Source organism: Carcharhinus amblyrhynchos, chromosome 6, assembly GCF_965287045.1.
Source record: "Carcharhinus amblyrhynchos chromosome 6, sCarAmb.v2.hapA, whole genome shotgun sequence".
NCBI classification, from domain to species: Eukaryota; Metazoa; Chordata; class Chondrichthyes; order Carcharhiniformes; family Carcharhinidae; genus Carcharhinus; species Carcharhinus amblyrhynchos.
Window position 1 is genome coordinate 121,453,560 of NC_137329.1, and position 13,927 is coordinate 121,467,486.

The 13,927-nt window shown below is 43.0% G+C and overlaps 1 protein-coding gene across 1 annotated transcript in view; it reads left to right on the top strand.

Moving 5' to 3' along the window:
• The first annotated feature begins 2,527 nt into the window (after positions 1–2,527).
• Positions 2,528–13,927, top strand: part of cep290 (centrosomal protein 290) — a 127,579-nt gene continuing 116,179 nt past the window's right edge. Inside the window, exons 1-5 of the mRNA XM_080191336.1 lie at positions 2,528–2,568; positions 10,626–10,753; positions 10,844–10,921; positions 12,501–12,570; positions 12,666–12,712. Coding sequence (XP_080047462.1) covers positions 10,652–10,753; positions 10,844–10,921; positions 12,501–12,570; positions 12,666–12,712 — 297 coding nt within the window. The 5' untranslated portion in view covers positions 2,528–2,568; positions 10,626–10,651. The remainder of the gene's footprint in view (positions 2,569–10,625; positions 10,754–10,843; positions 10,922–12,500; positions 12,571–12,665; positions 12,713–13,927) is intronic.

A 13,927-nucleotide genomic window follows, 5' to 3' on the forward strand; every position in this document is an offset into this window, starting at 1 on the left:
CTATTTCTTATGTTCTTATGAAGTCCTGTAGAGTCCAGAGCTGCAAAGAGATGGAAAATTGAATGAAGCTGGGTGGCTTGTTTTTCAGCTGATGCAGTTATGATGGACTGAATGGTCTTCTGTGCTGCCACAGTTCATAGAAGCCCTACAGTGCAGAAGGAAGCTATTGAGCCTGCACTGACAACAATCCCACCCAGGACTATCCCACTAATACACTGATTTACCCTGCTAATTCCCCAATCTGATGAAGGGGCAGCGCTCCAAAAGCTCATGACACCAATTAAACATGTTGGACTTTAAGCTGGTGTTGTGAGACTTCTTACTGTGCCCACCCCAGTCCAACACCGGCATCTCCTCATCAATCCCCCTGACACTAAGGGCCATTTTTGGCATAGGCAATCCACCTAACTTTCACATCCTTGGAGTGTGGGAAGAAACTGGAGCACCCAGAGGCAATCAAACCAGACACAGGGAGAATGTGCAAACTCTGCACAGATAATCACCCTGAAGGCTGAAATTGAACCTGGGTCCTTGGTGCTGTGAGGCCACAGTGCTAACCACTGTGCCGTCCTACATCTATAATACTAGAATTCAGGTCCTTGACAACAGAAAGCAAGGTCACCAGTGTTGCTCCAATTAAAATAGGGCTTTGCAGTAGACCAGAATTGGAAGAGGGCAGAAAATTGGAAGGGTTGTAATTGATGTGGAGATGCTGGCGTTGGACTGGGGTGAGCACAGTAAGAAGTCTCAACATAGGTTAAACATCAGGTTTATTTAGGAGCTTGAGCTTTCGGAACACTGCTTCTTCATCAGGTGAGTGGAGAGTTGGGTTCACAAACACAGCATATATAGACAAAGACACAACTGCAAGAAAATGATTGGAATGCGAGTTTTTATAGGTAATCAAGTCTTTACAGGTACAGACAGTGTGAGTGGACAGAGGGATAATCACAGGTTAAAAGGGTGTGAATTGTTTCGAGCCAGGACAATTAGTAGGATTTTGAAAGCCCAGGCCAAATGGTGGGGGTTACATCTAATGTGACACGAATCCAAGATCCCGATTGAGGCCATCCTCGTGTACATGGAATTTGGCTATCAGTTTCTGCTCGGCGATTCTGCATTGTCGTGGGTCTTGAAGGCTGCCTTGGGGAACGCTTACCCGAAGATCAGAGACCAAATGTCCTTGACTGCTGAAGTGTTCCCCAACAGGAAGGGAATAGTCCTGCCTGCTGATTGTATTAATTGGATAAAGGCAAAATACTGCTGACACTGGAATCTGAAACAAAATCAGAAAATGCTGGAAAATATCAGCAGATCTGACAGCATCTGTGGGGAGGAGAATAAAGCCAACGTTTCAAGGATAGGTGACCCTTTTTCAACATTAATTTGGTTCCAATTAATTTGGGGTGGCACAATGGTTAGCATTGCTGCCTAGCAGCAACAGGGACCTGGGTTCGATTCCCGGCTTGGGTCACAGTCTGTGGAAAGTCTGCACGTTCTCCCCGTGTCTGTGTGGGTTTCCTCCGGATGCTCCAGTTTCCTCCCATAGTCTGAAAGACGTGCTGGTTAGGGTGCATTGACCTGAATAGGCACCGGATTGTGGCGACTAGGGTAATTTCACATAACTTCATTGCAGTGTTAATGTAAGTCTACTTGTGACTAATGAATAAGCTTTAACTCTAAACCTCTTCCCTTTGGTTCCCTCTTCCCAATCATCTCCAAACCATTCTATGATTGATCTGCTAGTTTGCATACAGTAAGAAATTTCATAACACCAGGTTAAAGTCCAACAGGTTTATTTGGTAGTAAATGCCACTAGCTTTTGGAACGCTGTTCCTTCATCAGGTGAGTGGGGAGTTCTGATCACAAACAGGGCATATTAGGGGCGGCACGGTAGCACAGTGGTTAGCACTGCTGCTTCACAGCTCCAGGGACCTGGGTTTGATTCCCGGCTCGGGTCACTGTCTGTGTGGAGTTTGCACATTCTCCTCGTGTCTGCGTGGGTTTCCTCCGGGTGCTCCGGTTTCCATCCACAGTCCAAAGATGTGCGGGTTAGGTTCATTGGCCATGCTAAAATTGCCGGTTAGTGTCCTGGGATGCGTAGGTTAGAGGGATTAGTGGGTAAATGTGCAGGGATATGGGGTAGGGCCTGAGTGGGGTTGTGTTCAGTGCGGACTCGATGGGCTGAAAGGCCTCCTTCTGCACTGCAGGATTCTATGATCTATGATAAAGGCACACACAGTTTACAGAATACTTATTTGAATGAGAGTCTTTACAGTTTAAAGTATGTACAGTACAGATGTGTACAGTTTGCACACAGCCAGGGTTTGTTACCTGGGACCGAGTCCACTCACCTGAGACTCCCCCGACGCCCCGCCCCCTCCGCACCGCGCCCCGCCTCCCGTGCCCGGGCTCTCAATCACGCGACAGGCGCCCGGCCATCCACGCTGCCGTAAAGCAGACTGGCACCACCGCCGTAAAGTTTAGTATGGTTGCCTAGCAGCAGCAGCAGCAGCAGTAGCTTCCACCGGCTGCCGCCTGCGAGCTGGGCCCGATTCGGACCGGGAGGTAAGCGATTCCCTCTCTTTCGTTATGACAAACTCCGGGCCCACCCCTTCGCTCCGGGTCCGCTTTGTGGCGGCGGAATTTCAGCTCCTTCCCCCTCCCTGTGAGAGCAACAGCACACTGACAGCAACAAATGGCGGTTACTCTGGGGCGTGTACAGGAGGCTGTCATTCTGCCCCTGGGGATGTAAACACAGTAAAAAGTCTGACAACACCAGGTTTTAGTCCAACCGATTTATTTGATAATAGACTCACTGGGGATGTATACAGGAGGCTGTCACTCTGCCTCTGGGGAAGTGTACAGGAGGCTGTCATTCTGCCTCTGGGGATTTGTACAGGAGGCTGTCATTCTGCCTCTGGGGAAGTGTACAGGAGGCTGTCATTCTGCCTCTGGGGATTTGTACAGGAGGCTGTCATTCTGCCTCTGGGGATGTTTACAGGAGGCTGTCACTCTGCCTCTGGGGATGTGTACAGGAGGCTGTCACTCTGCCTCTGGGGATGTTTACAGGAGGCTGTCACTCTGCCTCTGGGGATGTGTACAGGAGGCTGTCACTCTGCCTCTGGGGATGTTTACAGGAGGCTGTCATTCTGCCTCTGGGGATGTTTACAGGAGGCTGTCACTCTGCCTCTGGGGATGTGTACAGGAGGCTGTCACTCTGCCTCTGGGGATGTTTACAGGAGGCTGTTACTCTGCCTTTGGGGATGTTTACAGGAGGCTGTCACTCTGCCTCTGGGGATGTGTACAGGAGGCTGTCACTCTGCCTCTGGGGATGTTTACAGGAGGCTGTCACTCTGCCTCTGGGGATGTGTACAGGAGGCTGTTACTCTGCCTTTGGGGATATATACAGGAGGCTGTTACTCTGCCTTTGGGGATGTTTACAGGAGGCTGTCACTCTGCCTCTGGGGATGTTTACAGGAGGCTGTCACTCTGCCTTTGGGGATGTGTACAGGAGGCTGTCACTCTACCTTTGGGGATGTGTACAGGAGGCTGTCACTCTGCCTGCAGGGGTGTGTACGGGAGGCTGTCACTCTGCCTCTGGGGATGTGCACAATAAGAAGTCTCACAACACCAGGTTAAAGTCCAACAGGTTTATTTGGCAGCACTAGCTTTCGGGGTCTCAAGCTCCCACATCAGGTGAGTGAGGACTTGTGTTCACAAACAGGCCACATAAAGAAATAAACTCAATTTACAAGATAATGGTTGGAATGCGAGTCTTTACAGATAATCAAATCTTAAAGGTGCAGACAATGTGAGTGGAGAGAGGGTTAAGCACAGGTTAAAGTGGTGTATATTGTCTCCAGCCAGGACAGTTAGTGAAATTTTGCAGGCCCAGGCTTACTTCTGTCGTGGGCAAAGTTTTGGAAAGGATTATAAGAGATAGGATTTATAATCATCTAGAAAGGAATAATTTGATTAGGGATAATCAACATGGTTTTGTGAAGGGTAGATCATGCCTCACAAACCTTATTGAGTTCTTTGAGAAGGTGACCAAAGAGGTGGATGAGGGTAAAGCAGTTGATGGGGTGTATATAGATTTCTGTAAAGTGTTTGATAAGGTTCCCCATGGTAAGCTGTTGCAGAAGCTACGGAGGCAGACATGACAGCGCAGAATCACTGAGCAGAGGCTGATAGCCAAGTTCTGCACACATGAGGATGGCCTCAACCGAGGTCTTGGCTTCATGTCACGTTATCTGTAACCCCCATGACTTTCCTGGGCTTGCAAAATCTCACTCACTGTCCTGCCTGGAGACAATACACATCTCTTTAACCTGTGCTTAATGCTCTGTCTGCTCACATTGTCTGTATGTTTGAGAATTGATTACCTTTAAAGACTCACATTCCAACCATTATTTTGTAAATTGAGTTTGTGGCATTATATGCCCTGTTTGTGAATAGAACTCCCACTCACCTGATGAAAGAGCAGCAAGCATTTCGAAAGCTAGTGGCTTTTGCTACCAAATAAACCTGTTGGACTTTAACTTGGTGTTGTAAGACTTCTTTTTGGGGATGTGTACAGGACGCTGTTACTCTGCCTCTGGGGATGTGTACAGGAGGCTGCGACTCTGCCTCTGGGGATGTGTACAGGAGGCTGTTACTTTGTCTCTGACAATGTGTGCAGGAGGTGTCACCCTGTCTCTGGTGAAGTGTACAGGGGGCTGTTACATGACATTTGTCTAAGTATGGTCACTTTTATAACTTGAGACCATATGTCACTGAAAAGGGAGAAATCTTCCTTGGAGCAGGCACACAAATTATTTAGAAGTAGAAAATGCCAATCTTAATTAAAACAAAAAATGTTGGACATACACTTTTGATTCCCCCAACATCAGGAAATGTGCTTACTGATCTATGTTGGCTCCGAGTCCAGCGATGTTTCCATTTCAAAATTTCCTTGTATTCAAATCCCTCCATGGCCTCACCTTTCCTAATCTCTGTAACCTTCTCTAACCCTACAATCCTCTAGGATCTTGGTGTTCCCTCGGTTCAGGTTTTTTCATTGCTCCACCATTTGTGGTGTGCCTTTGGCAGCTTGGGCCCTAAGTCCTGGAATTCCACTCTCAACCTCTCCAACCCTCGCTTCCTATCAGACGTTCCTTAAGACTTTCCTGTTTGACTAAGTTTGTGATCACTTGCTCTAATAACCCCTCATGTGGTTTGGCATCACATCTTGTCTGATAATGCTCCCCCAAGCACTTGAGAACATTTTATGGTGTTAAAGTCGCTGAGTAAATGCAGTTTGATGGTTATGTGAATTTGGTGAAGGAATGAACTGACAGCAGTTGTTGATTGCGCTTCATGTGTTCCCGTCCTGAGTTTTCTGTCCTGCATATCCTGTGATAAATGACCATTAAGCTATCATGATTCAGGTCTGTGCAGCTATTTCAGCTACAATTCATTCCATCATAAAACAAAAGACCAACTTCTTCTGTTAAATAAAATATCGATGCCATATTATAACATTGCTTTCACTGATGCTGTTTACTTAAGGTTACCTTGTTTGAGTTAGTGTACAGTTCAATCAAATCCTAACTATTTGTGTGGATTGTCATTTGCTGCATGATCAAATTCAAGCTCAATTTTGAGGCTTTATGTGCAATAAATAATGACCACAAAGTCAATAAAATTATAATTCTAACATTTGAAAAAGTGCTCAAGGTAATTATACAGGTCTGCATTTCTTCTTATGAACGGTCTTTCCAGTTCCCTTACCAAACCTGGAGAAATCACATCATTGCCAGCTGTTGTAATGCTTTGTTCTTTGCATATTTAGTGAGTGTGTGTAACAATGTTGTTACCAAGATCAATGCTCAGAAAGTGTATCTTGTAATTCTGAACCCAAAACGCAAATGCGATTTAGTCATTTAGAATCATAGCTGCCATTTAGGTCCTTGCTTTAATTTTTGGTAACTTTATTATTTCTCTCTTAATTAAAATGATGCACATTTCTTCTCCCAGCTTGTTTCTCACACACATTACATTAACATAAAGTCTTTTTGAATAGTGCAGATTGACACATTGACAAATATACCACCCAGGACAAAACAGTCTGCTTGATTTGTTCCCCACCTTCACCACTGATATGCAGTGGTAAGAACATAAGAACTAGTAGCAGGAGTAGGCCATCTGGCCCCTCGAGCCTACTCTGCCATTCAATAAGATCATGGCTGATCTTTTTCGTGAACTCAGCTCTAATTACCCACCCACTCACCATAAACCTTAATTCCTTTTTTGTTCAAAAATTTATCCATCCTTGCCTTAAAGACATTCAACGATGTAGTGTCAACGCTTCATTGGGCAGAGAATTCCACAGATTCACAACCCTCCTCCTCAACTCAATCCTAAATCTGCTCTCCCTAATTTTGAGGCCATGCCCCTTAGTTCTAGTTTCACCTACCAGTGGAAGGATCTGTGCTGTTTATTGTAATTGCCCTCTTAGTGATGGAATAGAAAACCACCTATCCAAGTTTACAGATGAGGCAAAGATAGATAGGTTGTCAATGTAGAAGAAGTTTTAAATTAAATTATCAATCCGTTAAGCAAATGGACTAAATTGTGGCAAATAGATGTCAATGTTGTCAATTGGGAGGCCATTGGAGATGTGATATGCGGGACAGACTTTGGTTAAAAATGAATGGAGCTTTATTAATGGTGTGTGGTCTCTTCCATGGCTGCTGCCCTCTCTCTTTTTTCCACGCTAGATCTACAATATCATTTCCAGTGCATACATTAATACAGCAGAGTGGCAGTGAGCCACATAACATACATAACATTTCCTCCCCTCTAAATTGAACATCCCCAAACAAGTTCACCATGAACAATTATCAGTAAGTCCGTCACTATTAATAAATCAGATGATCTGGAAATCGTCACTCTCGGAACAGTCAACAAAGCAAGTCTCTGGTGTCTTCACACTGATGAGAACTTCTAACAACTTTGTATTTGCATTAATATCATCAATGGTTGGTTTAACTGGTGTTGAGGTGGTTTCTGCTTCTGAACAGAGGTATTGCTTTTCTTAACAAAGTCTGGTAGTGTAGGGATTGTAGGAAGGTTCAAGTCATGATTTTGTAAGTCTGATCCTGAATTTTCACCTGGCTCAAGATTTGGCAGAACTGTTCTTCCAGCCAATAACTGGTCTGCATGTTTCATCCCAATAATGCCATCTGTGGTCTGGACAGTGTAAGAGACAGGTCCAGTCTGAGCAAGGATGGTGCCAGGACCCCTTTTCTCCTCTGTGGAGTAGTTCTGAGCCAAAACTCTTTGTCCTTGGTGGAAATTGCCGTGTTTTGCTTTGCTTTCCTGCCATTCCACTTGTGTGTGTTGCTGTCACACAACCTCCTTAGGTTTTGGAGGTTTTAATATATCAAATATGGAATGCCTTTTTATTATGAATAAAATAGGAGAGGACTTGTGGCATTCCAGCAGACCAACAAGAAATTGTTAAGGCAATTTTCAGTACCGGAATAAGCCTTTATGTGCCACGATTGTCAGAAGCTGCTGTGAATTCTTGTCCAGACTCATCTGCAAGTAAGCCTGGCTCAGGTTAATTTTGCTGAAATTTGGCCTCCTAAAATCCTGCAAACAGATCTTCAGTACAAGATAACTGGTACTGTTCAGCACAAAACACTGGTTTTATGGTGACCCTGAAGTCCTGCAAATCCTGACAGATCCATTTCTCATGAATACTGGAACATAGGTTACCATTTATATAGATGATCTGGAGGAGGGAACCGAGTGCAGGGTGTCGAAATTTGCTGATGACACCAAGATTGGGGGAAAGGCAAATTGTGCGGAGGGTGTGGAGAGTCTGCAGAAGGATCTAGATAGGCTGGGCGAATGGGCCAGGAAATGGCAAATGGAATTTAATGTTGGCAAGTGTGAGGTGGTCCACTTTGGTAGGAATAATGGTAGGAAGGACTATTACTTACGGGGCGAAAAACTGCAGCAGGCGACGGTGCAGAGGGACCTCGGGGTCCTTGTGCATGAGTCGCAAAAACCCAGCTTGCAGGTGCAGCAGGTGGTCAGGAAGGCGAATGGGATGCTGGCCTTCATAGCGAGGGGGATTGAATATAAAAGTAGGGAGGTCTTGCTGCAGCTGTATAGGGCATTGGTGAGGCCGCAGCTGGAGTACTGTGTGCAGTTTTGGGCGCCGCACCTGCGCAAGGATATTTTGGCCCTGGAGGGAGTGCAGAGGAGGTTTACTAGGCTGATACCGGAGTTGAGGGGATTGAGCTATGAGGAGAGGCTGAATAAACTAGGCTTGTACTCGTTAGAGTTTAGAAGAATGAGGGGAGATCTCATTGAGACGTATAAGATGATGAATGGGATGGATAGGATAGAGGTGGAGAGCCTCTTCCCGCTCAAAAAAGACAGTAGGACTAGGGGGCACAGCCTCAAGATAAAGGGGAGGCGGTTTAGAAGGGAGTTGAGGAGGAACTTCTTCACTCAAAGGGTGGTGAATCTCTGGAATTCTCTGCCCGTTGAAGTGGTGGAGGCTGCCTCACTAAATATTTTTAAGAAGCGGGTTGATGGGTTCTTGATAAGAGAGGGGATTAAGGGTTATGGGGAGAGGGCGGGAAAGTGGAACTGAGCCACAACAGATCAGCCATGATCTTATTGAATGGCGGGGCAGGCTCGAAGGGCTAGATGGCCTACTCCTGCTCCTATTTCTTATGTTCTTATGTCCATTCACTGATGCTGACAGGTTCTAAAACTTCAGTCTTCACCAGTCACTCCAAGTAAGCCTCCACCTTCAGCTTAATAGCAAATGGTTTAGACTTTGTCTTCAATTTGCTTGGCTTCCGTAATCCAGGTTTAATGAATCTTGACAAAGCATTGGCCAAATAGTTACTCTATCCAGCAACTGCAGAAGTTTTTTTTAAAACAGCAAGTTTAACTAGTGATGTGAATCAAAATCTACCATTTGACCGTTTTAATGTGACATAAAGACTTCCTGACAAAATTGAAGTCAATGGGAATCAGGGACTGGCTGGATCACATCTAGAACAAAAGAAGCTGGTTGTTGGAAGCCAATGGTTTAAGCCCTAGGACATCATTCCAGAAGTTCATCACTGTAGTATCCTCGGTCCAACTAACTTCAATTGCTTCATCCATTAGCTTCCCTTCATTGTAAGGTCAGAATGGGACTTATTCACTGATGATTGCACATAGATCTGTTCCATTTGTAACTTCTCAAGTATTGAAGCAGTCTGTGCCTGAATGCAGCAAGAGCTGGATAATATTCAAGCTTGGGCTGATAAGTGGCAAGTAATGTTTGTGCCATTCATGTGCCTGGCAATGACCATCTCCAACATGAGAGAACCAGCTTCCATTGACATTTAATGGCATTACCATTATTGAGTCAACACTCTGGAGGTCATAATTGATCAGATATATATCTGAATATGGTACATAAATACCGTGGCTAAAAGAGCAGGTCAGAGGTGGGATTTTGTGGTGAGTAACTTACCTCCTAACTTACCAAAGCCTGTCTGCCATCTATTAGACACAATTTGGGAGTGTGGTGGAACACTCTCCAATTGTTTGGATGAATGTGTCTCCAACAACAGTCAAAAAGCTCAACACTATCCAGGACAAAGTAACCCTCTTGATCAGCACCCCATCTACCGCCTTCAACATTCACTTTCTCCACCACTGGCACACAATGGCAGGAGTGTGCGCCATCTACAAGATGTACTGCAGCATCTTGTAAAAACTTTTTCAACAGCACCTTCCATACCCAGGAACTCTGCAGCAGGTGCATTCAAATATCACACCATCTTGACTTAAATATAGGCATCATTCCTTCACTGTTGCAGAGTCAAACACAAGTAACTCCCTGTCTAAAGGCACTTTGGGTGGAGCGCCATCACTGCAGTGGTTCAAGAAGAAACTTCGTCCAATACCTTTTGAAGGTGCAATAAATGTGATATTTCCTGTGACAGCTGATAAAGATTAGGGTATAGCATATGATCTGCAAGAACCTTGCTGGGAGTAATGTGTAAAATTATTATTGGATTGCAATTTTCTTCAAGAAAAAGCTCAAAAATTTCATTGGATTTGTTTATAAATCCATTACAGTCTTTATTCTATTTGCATCAGAAAGACACGTAGATAACTGAGAAGATGTCACCTTTCTAACATTACAGTGATTACTGAAGCTTTTTTTTCTTTTCCCAAAATATTACTTGCACTTTTCTTCAATGCCAAATTGAGGTCTTTTAGATCCAAAGTATATTTGCTGGAAGCTACAAACATTTACACATAGGGACTTGTCCTGTGCAGGAGAAAGTAACATGTTCAGGCATTGTGACTTTTTTGAATTAAACAAAAGCATGGATGACAATGGTTCTATCAATTAGTGGATTTGCCAACCATTCAGCACCCTTTCTCATGCAGAATAAATAAATTATTGTTGCCTTTGAAATTTGGCATTTTTGTATTTGCCCTGATGAACGCAATTCAAAAAGCTTTGACAACGTGTCTTTTTATTCAGCAATACATGTAATTAATGGAATGGTTCAATTTGTAACTGACATTTTAAACATTTTGTCCTACAGGGCGAGCCCAACAGCCATACACCAAGATGGCGCCTAATCTAGATTGGGATAAATTAATGAAAATTGATCCAGACTCTTTGCCAAGTCGAGAGAAACTGGCAGATAAGTTGTTGGACTCAATATCCAAGGTCTTTACTAAACACCAGACTGAAATAAATAATGATAATATTTTTGCACAGAGTAATTTTAGAAATCTAATGATGAATTTCTGTGCATAGATTGAAGGAAATGAGTTGCCAACAGAGAACCCAGAGAAGCTGATTCAGCTTTTCCGCATCACTCAGTCCTTAATGAAGGTTTGTGTTTGTATATGTTTATTTGTTTCTCCATTTCTACAATGAATGTTTATTAACAAAAGTGGTAAAGTGTGTCACCACAAATGAGACATGGAAAACATGCAGTATCTTTTTTTAATGGGTTAAGTAATTCAGTACTGAATGTTTGATTATACATGAAACAGCTTATTTCACCTTGTATAGTTGACCATTAAGAATTTTAATTCTGCATTGACGGAGAGAGAGACAGGGGCACACCTGGATCTTTTGACTCAATATTAAGAAGGTTTATAGAACTGATTTTAAAAAAATACAGAGATTGGAAATCTGAAACAAAAATTCTGGAAGCATTCAGTTGGATATTTAGCATCTTTGGAAAGACTAGACCGGTGAATGTTGAAAATCTGGAGTTCTTACCAGAACTGAAGGAAATTGGAATGAAACAGGTCTGTTTTTGAAAAGGAGCAGGAGCAAGAAAAGGAACAGGATATGCACGCAAACTCACACCCACGAATATGCACACGCATGCCCACACATGCACACATACAATCTGTAAAGTGTCTAAATGAGAACAAGCTTAAGTGGGTGAAGTGATATTAACAAGACAATAGGGGGCATATTGGCATAAACTGAAATTATTCACCAGCTATGTTCAAATAGTCTGTTTGTAATCATTATTAAGTGATAGCTATGCCTTCAGCTGGCTGAGCCCCACAAGCTCCGGAAGTCCCTCCCTTGAATCTCCTCTCTGCTTTCCTCCTGAAAGATGTTCCTTAAAACAATCTTTTCAACCAATATTCATTTCTGCCCTAATACCTCCTTAAGTGGCTTGATGTCCTTTTTGTTTTTTAATGCCCAGTGAAGAGTCCTTGAGACATTTTATTAGAGATGCTATATAAATATAGGGTGTAAAGCAGTGTTCGTTGGCCAAGATTTGTATTTTCACGGCCACATGTGGAAACATCATACACCCGTATAGAATCAATGGACCACTTTGTCTGCTTTCTGGATTGTTGGAGATTGGATAAACGACTAAAGATGTGCCTCAGGATCTTGCAGAGGCCTTGATGTGTGGACCTTTGATGGAGTTCCTCAACCAACACATCTGTGCCCTGACAGAGCTCCTCGCAGGACTTCTTTGAGCATTTCTGTGAGAGCTGGGTTCAAAAGACTTCAATAGAAATGTGTGGCAGTGTCAGGTTGTGGAATATCCACAAGCACAGCAACAATCTAGTGACCATTGTCGTATTGGGAAGGTCCAGACCATTATCAACAGGGCAGAGGGGAGATAATAAACTGAAAAAAAAATCTGAACTATAACGACTTACCGTTAGTTTTGAATGTGATCCTATTTTGTGCAATATTTTTAAATAACACTTTATCCAATCTAAGGTGAATATAAATATAAATAAATAAACTTTAGTTTGTAAGTGGTTTTTCTAAGGAGTGGAAATCTGGCAAAAGAAATCTTGGAAATGTGTTAGGGATGGAAAGGGATATGGTTCGTTCATGTTGAATTTATGCTATACTCGTTAAAGTTCACAATGCTCTAGATTCACATGCAACCAAGGTGCTTGTGATTTATTTTAATGATATACAGATGAAAACACAAGAGGTCGAGTTGGCACTAGAAGAGGTTGAAAAAGCTGGCGAAGAACAAGCTAAAACAGGTAAGTGGCTGTTTTATAGTCAGTTTGTTCTGGCCTGTGTTCAGATCACTGAAAATTGGGTGTATGCACTTATTTGTCATCTGTTTTCTCCACAGAAAACCAGCTGAAAGCAAAAGTTCTTAAATTAGAAAATGAACTGGAGGTTTGTGTGAATTTTTAATTTCTTCCTTTAATATATTTCCAAGTTATGTTATTAAATTGAACTGCATTGCGTCACACTGCACAGAAACAGGCCATTTGCTGAATTTGGTCCATGCCATTTTCTATGTTTTACACGCATCTAACCAACCATACCAAGCTAAGCCAAAAACTTGCAATAAATCCTGAGTAAGTATCAAATTGCGTTCAGTAAGGGATTTGCATCTCCTGAGTCAGAAGCACGTGTATTCAAACCCCCAACGCTGCATTTGAGCAGATCAGTCAAGGCTGACACTTCAGCTGAGGCGATGTTCCATTATCTAGGGTACAGTTTACGAATTAGATCTTAAACTGAGGTCATATCTGCTTGGTAGATAGACTGCAAAAGATTGCAAGGCTCCATTCTGGCCAGCTTTTTCCTTAGCCAACACTGGTTAATGATTCAATTTGATGTTTGGGGACTTTGCTGTACAGCTGGCTGCTGGTTTGTGAAATGTTAATTATATTCAAAAAGGAATTTATTCATTGTGAAGTAACATCCAACAGATTATAGACAACCTTAGTGTTTCTCATCAGTGTATATATAGAAGGTCTGCACAATTTAGCGTAAAAAAAGATTAAGGAAGGCAGCCAGAGCTTGTTTTTTTTGACTTGTGTGTGATGATACTGTGCTTTGATTTATTTTGTTTCTGTGGAATGCTTGAAGATTCCATTTTTTTCCTACATGGAGTCAGTGTGTCTGGAAAACACAGCTCAGATGCTGAAGAGCAAGATAATGATTCATTTTAGCCATGTAGTGTTTATTTAGCAGAAAGCTAATGGATTCTTGTGTTTAAATAGAGAGGAGCTCTAGGGTTTTTAATTTAAAGCAATGGAAGGCGAGTTTGGTATGCAGGGTCATGTGGTAATATGTTAATTGGAGGAACTAGTTCTGTTGCAGAGAAACAGCTTTCCAAGTTTTCAGTTTGCTTGGTGGATCTGCAAGCTCTCTCTCTCTCCACAATATCTCTATCTGGAGGCTTCAAGGCTGTTACTGCAATTAAAGCAAGTATGCCTGGGCTTGCTAACAGCTAACACATATACCTTGCAGTCTGCAAATTTGCTTCCCAATCTGTATTTGACCTAAGGATGTGCCAGTAAGCAACTGAAATTTGTGATCTTAAAGGGACAATCCAAATAAAAACATTGCACCATAGCAGCAGAGTAATACTTTGTAAAA